Source organism: Gossypium hirsutum, chromosome A05 (genome assembly GCF_007990345.1).
Source record: "Gossypium hirsutum isolate 1008001.06 chromosome A05, Gossypium_hirsutum_v2.1, whole genome shotgun sequence".
In the NCBI taxonomy this organism is placed as follows: domain Eukaryota; kingdom Viridiplantae; phylum Streptophyta; class Magnoliopsida; order Malvales; family Malvaceae; genus Gossypium; species Gossypium hirsutum.
Window position 1 is genome coordinate 436,263 of NC_053428.1, and position 7,439 is coordinate 443,701.

At 34.3% G+C, this 7,439-nt stretch overlaps 1 protein-coding gene across 1 annotated transcript; it reads right to left on the reverse strand.

The window, feature by feature from the left end:
- Nucleotides 1-479: 479 nt before the first annotated feature.
- Nucleotides 480-7,132, reverse strand: LOC107907360 (putative inactive cadmium/zinc-transporting ATPase HMA3). The gene is made up of 9 exons (XM_016834709.2): nt 6,659-7,132; nt 6,177-6,434; nt 3,500-3,597; nt 3,155-3,410; nt 2,939-3,076; nt 2,535-2,862; nt 2,213-2,412; nt 1,885-2,087; nt 480-1,803 (listed from the first exon to the last, which is right to left on the reverse strand). Exons 1-9 carry the CDS (start codon nt 6,846-6,848, stop codon nt 673-675), a joined length of 2,802 nt encoding a protein of 933 aa, XP_016690198.1. The 5' UTR covers nt 6,849-7,132; the 3' UTR covers nt 480-672.
- Between the last annotated feature and the right edge of the window lie 307 nt (nt 7,133-7,439).

A 7,439-nucleotide genomic window follows, 5' to 3' on the forward strand; every position in this document is an offset into this window, starting at 1 on the left:
ATAATTCAACATTTTTGTCCCACTTGTGTTAATAATTGATTGATTCCATTATTGTTGGACCACCAATAAACGTAAAACAATCGAGCACTAGGTCAATGCCCAAATACAAGCTTAAGGAGTTGCAGCCCGTATCTTAATGGAAGCCTTTGCATTTTTGTAATGGCAGCATTAGCGTGCGATGGTAAATAAATAGCATAACTAATAAATGATTAAGTTTTTTGATATACTGTTTGTGGAGCTTTTAGACTATACAAATAAATTTAAAAGTTGACAAGTATCCTTTTAAACTACACTAAATATTTTTTAAACATTCATAACAATTTTTTAAAGTTATTTATGGAATAATAAATAAACACAACCAGTGTAAGGTTTTATTAATAATTTTAAATATTAACAACATTTTAGAATTCACTAATGTTGGCCAATGACTACCAGCGCAAGCAAGAGAGATAAGGCAATCACCATCAGTGGACAGAAAATCAAGCAAATGAGTCATGATTTACTGTTGTAGTATTTGAATATAAATTTCAACCTCACATATACTCTAACTTGTATACTTCATATATATATATATATATATATCATTACAATAAATGTTACAGACAAGACAACACATTCAAAGACCAAAAAACATTCTTATCTTAACTATAAGTACCTGAGACCAAACATTTTCTATTCAGCGATGATTTCTGTTAAACCAGATCTAAAATGTCCGTGCTTACCACAACATTCTTTCATATAGCTCTTGCAACAACCACCCATTTCTCTCTTCTCCACACTCGTACAAGCTTGCGCTGTCTCATGGCTTGTGTACAATGGAATGTCTATGGCAGTGTGAGGTGACTCCCTATAATCTGTAAAACACTTGTTTGAACAAGGATGAGCCTCTGGTTTCGGGCTCTCTAAACAACTATGCTCTACAAAGGTTCCTAAAGTTTGACGGTCAGTATGGTTTCCACCACAAGTGGAATGACAATGATCAGCTTTTGTCCCTTGCTGATTAGACGAATGATGGCAGTGCTTTTCCCCTAACTTGCCATGGCTTGAACAACATTTACTGGGCAAATTGTGGGCCTCAATCTTGTGATTGACTATGTTACAGCTTCCCTGGTCACAATGCTTCATTTCACGTGTACCTTTTGACTCTCTGCATTTGTTGCTCCCACATGAATTTGAAGATGCATCTGAATTGGAAGGGTTAGATTGACATCTAGAGGCACAGCTACGGGAGGAACATTTTTGGGGCTCACATGCCTTTTGGACCTTTTTGTCTATACTAGCATGTTCATGGTTATGAGATGTATGGCAATGACTGGTTTTACATCCTTGCTTGTCTTTATGTGATGCAGCTGAAGATTTGCAACATTTTCCAGCATGCTTGTGTGTTCCGTGTAAAAGGAGCATGCTATTGAAGATCACCAACAAGCATGTGCCAACATCGGCAAGAACAGCTGCCCATACAAGTGGATGACCAGCAAATGCCAGTGCAAGAATAGCCGCCTTAGTAATGATTGACAAAATTACGTTCTGAATCACTTTCCTATGAGCTTTTCTCGCGAGTCGGATTGCTTTTGGTATCTTTCTAATGTCATTTGACATGAGAATTACATGACCTGTCTCTGTTGCAAGTGCTGAACCTGAAATGCCCATTGAGATGCCAATATCAGCTGTAGCAAGTGCAGGTGCATCATTGATGCCGTCTCCAATCATCGCTGTTGGCCCCTCTTTCTTAAACTCTTCAACTATTCTTGCCTTGTCTTGGGGAAGAAGGTCTGCATGGATCACATCTAGACGATTCCCCAGCTGCAAGTTTCTTCCATGTTATTCTCTACTAACAAATGAAGGCAAAAAGTACAAGACATGAGTTGTTGATTGGAAGTGCACCTGTTCTTGTACATTTATGGCGGCTGCTTGATTGTCTCCTGTAAGCATAGCAGTCTTGATCCCCATTGACTTGAGCTCATTTACTGCTTCTGCAGCCCCAGTTCGGCAAGCATCCGAAAGACTGAAGATTCCAGCAGGGGTTGCTCCACAAAATACATATCCAATGGTCTTTCCTTCCATCATATTACCTTCTACATTCGGAGCTGTATACATAACAATACTCGAATTAGAATATGAACTCAGAATTATAAAATTGATTATTGATCAATAATACTATGAACAGAGGTGGGTGTCCACTGATTAAATAAGGTGAAGCAACAGCTTTCACCTGTTCCATGGGCTCTCACTGATACTTTTCTGCTCCCAATGTAAATATCTCTTCCATCAATTCTCCCATAAATACCTTCGCCAGGGAAATTTTGATAATCTTCCACAGTTTCAGGCTTTGGTTCAATTGAATGTGATTTTCCATATTCTATGAATGCAGCTGCCATTGGATGACTTGACTTACTCTCTATGCTTGAAACCCTTCAAAAATAATGTAACAAGATGATTGAAAATCTTAACTGAACCACTTTTATTACATGTTGCTGTATGTCTTAATCTTAAATTCACTACATTATTCATAGAAAATGTCTCAAAGCCCGTACCAGTAAAGCAATGAATTGAAACTTATATCTTGGCAGAGAGATTGAAAATTGGTCACAACAAATTCACCCCTGGTAAGTGTACCAGTTTTATCAAAAGCTGTGATCTTGATGTTGGAAAGAATTTCGAGATAGTCACCCCCTTTAACCAAAAGCCCCGATGTTGCAGCTTTTGTAAGTGCACAAAAGCTGGCAACAGGAGTGGAAAGTATAAGCGCACATGGACATGCACTCACCAACACGACCAGTGCCAAGTGAAACCAGTGGCGAAGGTTATGCACTCTAAATGCAGCTGGAATCACAGCGATGGCGACTGATACAACTATAATTGCTGCAAATAAGTTGAGTAGTATTATTATGTTTGCATTTTAGAAAGATGGTAATTGATAAAAAAAAAAAAAACTAACCTGGGGTGTAGAACTGGGCACATTTGTCTATGAATCTTTGGGTGGTGGATTTGCTATTCTGAGCTTCTTCCACCAGCTTTGCCATTTTAGCTACTACACAGTCTTCTGCCACAGCAGTAGTTTTAACACTAATGTAACCTACATTATCATTATCTATAGAAATTAGAAGCAGCCATTGAGCACCAAAAGAAGCATCAAGTGATGGAATGTAGGTACCGTTTAAATTAATGGTGCCAGCCCAGACAGTTGAGTCCTTTTGTTTGGAAACAGGAAGCGATTCACCGGTGAGGGTTTTCTCATCCACTTCACAATTTCCATCAACAACGATTCCATCAATGGGTATAACTTCACCCGCCTTAACAGCCAGGACAGTGTTCAATTTGACTTCATCCACATCCACTTCTTCTCCACTCTCGGCAATGACCGCTTTTTGAGGACTCATACTCATCAATGACGACATAACAGCAGTTGCCTGAGACACCAGGCAATGCATGGTGTGAGATATGAGGTTGGAATTTGTGTAAGATGATAGGTACATTCACAGTGGTGAGAGAGGCAAACCTTATGGCTTGCTCTTGACTCAAGCCATTCCGCAACGGTGAAGAGGAAGACTATGGTGGCAGCTTCAGTGTAGTCTTTCATTGCAATGCTCCCTATCACTGACAAAACAAATAACAGTTACTGTTTAAGACCAAGTTATTACACATAATTCTTTGTTATAAACCCAACTTGTTCATATTTTTTTAAAATGAGTTTCTACTTATGTTCCTTAAAGAATACTGTTAAAATGTTTACTGAATGTTTCATGTAGTATAATTTTGGACTCATACTTGTAACAACGGGCCAAGTCTGACTTCAAACTTAAATTATTATTATTATTATTATTTAAAATGAATTAATCAAATATCAATTTAAAATATATTTTTAATAATTAAAAATAAATAAAATTTCACATTTTTAATGTTTATTTATAGTAAATATATATATAGTAGTAATTCGAATAAAAGTGACCAACTCATAAACGTATTATATTTAAAATTTCACATGGTATTAAGTGATTGTTAATGATTCAATTCAAGTAATGAATGAATTAAATTGGAAATTTCCTTAATGATGCTGAAACATCTATTTTAGAATGAAGGCTACTTCCCAATTAACAATCAACAAAGTAGCCTAAAGTTGAAAGAAGCGTTATGCCAAAGTAAGATAAAGATTACATTAAAGGGAAAAAGGGCGAAAGATTAACAACTAATGGCAATGGAATATCTCAAGGGACTCAAATTCTACAGTTTTTTTTTTTCATAGAAAGAAACTAAAATCTCTAGTAAATCTCTTCCTTGAAGAACTGGCAATTCATTATATGTAAATGGAATACTTAGACTATGCCTATGACGGTGGCTCTGAAAATTGTTGTCTTCTTTTCTAAAGAAAATATATCTTTATATATTTTCGTATAGCAGTGGATATAAAGTTTCTTTCTTTCTTCCCTTTTTTGATAAATTAATTGTCAAATTAAAAACACAACTAAAAAGGATAGAAAATAAAGGGTTTGACGTCAAAATTTAAACAACCTTATTAACCAAATAACTTAAAATTCAACCCTCTAACTTACACTTCAAATTTTAATTAAAAAATCAAAATTCGAATTACTTTCAGAGGCAGATTTAGGGGTTGGCAGTACCCCGGCCCCTTAAAATATAAAATTACTATTTAGATCATTAAATTTTTTTTAAAATTTTAAATTAGTAAAAGTAAAATTACACTTCGATCCTTTAAAATTATAAAAATTCGATTTAACATTTAAAATGATAAAGATATAGACTATAAAAAATTAAATTTTTATTTAACCCCTAAAAATTTGTTCTAGCTTCGCTCCTGATTATTCTCAAACTATAAGTGCACTTGATATATATATTTGAATTTTCGATTTCCACCTTAAAGACAAATTTTCATGGGAAACAAATTAAACAACTTTTGGGCACGTGCATATCAATTCATATAATATGAATGGGTTACAAAAAAAGGCAAGTCAAAAGAAGGGGGCAACATTAGCTTTACTTGAAAGGAAGGGTTGCATTTGGACTCCACCTCAAAAAGTGCCTTATCTCATGTTATGCAGTATTACAAGAATGAAGCAAAGCCACCACTAAGTTTTATGATTTTGTTGCATGCAATACTATTATACATATTTGATTTTCCTATAAACGTTTGAGATTTTTCTCTATATTACAACTGGAAACAATTAAAAGAATTGAGTTAAAGAGGAAGAAGATGTTTGTTTTGATGGGTAATATACTGGTAGGAGCTTCTTAAAAAGATGAGAATAAAAAGGGTTGGTGTGTATAAGAGGAAATGGCATAATAAAATTTTGGGTCAATAAAAAGTTGCCAACTAGCCTAAGATGCCACGTCAAATCTCGTGTAATTTCATGTGTGCGAATCAGTTTATTTTCAACTTTTAAATAAAATTCCCATACAGTATATTTTATTCTTTATTTTTCTAAACATTTCTCTTTAGTTGATGCGGCAATAACACTGAGAAGGCAAATGGCCTATCATCTGCTTGCTTCCCCATGTACTGTTGATTCGATAACTTAAATCATTTTCTTTTACCAGTGTTTTGTCATTAGAGTTATCCTAAATCCAAATTTGAGATTTTTATTCTCTATAAGATTTACTTGCATATGGAATCAATATGTAACTAACCCTCAAAATTATAATTTGTGTTTGTCTCTTTTATTAAAAAAATAAATTAATTCTCTATATTAAATAATTAATTAATTAATTTTTTATTAAAATTTCATTCATATTAAAATCTGAATAATTAAATAGTTACACATAATGTATTATGTATAACTCATGTTGACGTACAAAAATTAATTTTTAACCATAAAAATAAATGAAATTTTTAACAAAAAAATTAATTAACATGTAAATATTAATTAATTTATTTTAATAAAAGCAAAAGAAAAAAAAATACAACCTATCCAAATAAATAAATAAATCATACACGTGTCCTATCCTGCATATGCCCAAATAATTAATGACCCATCGAAGAAAAATAGACATTATGATTTGTATGATAAAAGAAGATGGCATCAAACTACAATAAGCAAATAAGGAATGACCCTTTACGCCATCTGTGGTTTTATCTCTCGGCCGGTTTCTGGCCTGTTGTTTGTCTATATTTCAAAGAGAAAGTAGTTGTATTTTTTTGGTTAAAGAAAAAGAAATAATACCTGCTATTAGCATGAGAATGTTGATATCCAGCCTGAAATTGGTGATAGCAGCATAACCCTTCAAAAGAATGGGGCAGATACCAATAACCACCGCTCCCACCGTCACCCATTGTAAAGGACGGTAGACATACTTGAAAAACGAAATCAAAAGTAGCAACCCACAAGCCATTGCAAAAGGACTTGGCCATTTCTTTTGGTACTTTATCTCCCCATGTGCTCTCACATTTGCTTCCAGTCTTGCTTGATTTAGAGCCTTTACTGATACAAAAAAATAACACCTAATTTCGTAACAAATTCTAAAAAAGAAACGCTTAGTGTGGTCCTCTTAGCATTCCATACTGGGGGCACTCAACTCGCTACAATATATTTCTAGACTCAACCTAACATACTCCTTTTTCCATTAAAAAAGGGTGGCCGATTATTACTTTTCAGAAATCAACTTGGTAAATATATTGTAATAAGAATACTTGTTGAGGGTTTACCAATTTGAAGCTGAGACACAAGGAGATTGTCGTGAACAACAATGACAGTTCTTGTAGGAACAATCACAGATACTTGTTTCACTCCTTCAAGGGGTTTCAATATATTTTCTATCAGCGGAACCTCAGAGGAACAACATAGTCCCAACACGTCGAAGTAACTCTTCTGCAGTTTTTTCTTATTTGCAGCCATTTTTTATTCCTTCAAACCAAACAGCGAAAATTAAAATTAAGAGTTTGGGAATGGGTATTAGAAACAGAAAAGTGGATGGATAGAAATGGTTAAGAGGTAGGAAGGTTTAAGTAGAGGCGGAGGAGGGGAAACTGCTCATTGAGAAGACACAATTCAGTAAAAAGGAGAGTTTGTGGAAGGGAATAAATAGAGAAAAAGAAGTGTGTTTGATTTGGGATGTTGGGGTGGGGAATATAATGGGCTCATATCTCTAGTAGGACGAAGCCATGGAGAATGAAGGTTTTGCAATGCAATGGAATCCACATCTGAATCCACCTTTTTTTATACGATTTATATTTCCTTTATTAATAAAGTTACTGTCTCTCCCTTACTTTGAACCTCAGTTGGTATATCAAACAACAATATATTATTCGGCTTGCAAATTAACTTTGTCCAGCAACACATGTAGGTTGTTTGTGTTCAGGAAAATATTTTAGATTAGCTGATAATTATCTTAGATTTGCATTATTTTTATTTATTATTAGATTACTTTTTCTAGTTTTTTAAGTGAATATATGTGGACCGTTACACGTCAATATCATTAAAATCTCA

Excerpts from the sequence above, each read along its gene's own strand:
- LOC107907360 (XM_016834709.2), bottom strand. The coding sequence starts at position 6,848 with ATGGCTGCAAATAAGAAAAAACTGCAGAAGAGTTACTTCGACGTGTTG. Across the intron at positions 3,598-6,176 it reads CATTCTCATGCTAATAGCAG|TGATAGGGAGCATTGCAATG; the intron begins GTATTATTTCTT and ends TTGTTTTGTCAG. Across the intron at positions 3,411-3,499 it reads AGTCAAGAGCAAGCCATAAG|GCAACTGCTGTTATGTCGTC; the intron begins GTTTGCCTCTCT and ends CTGGTGTCTCAG.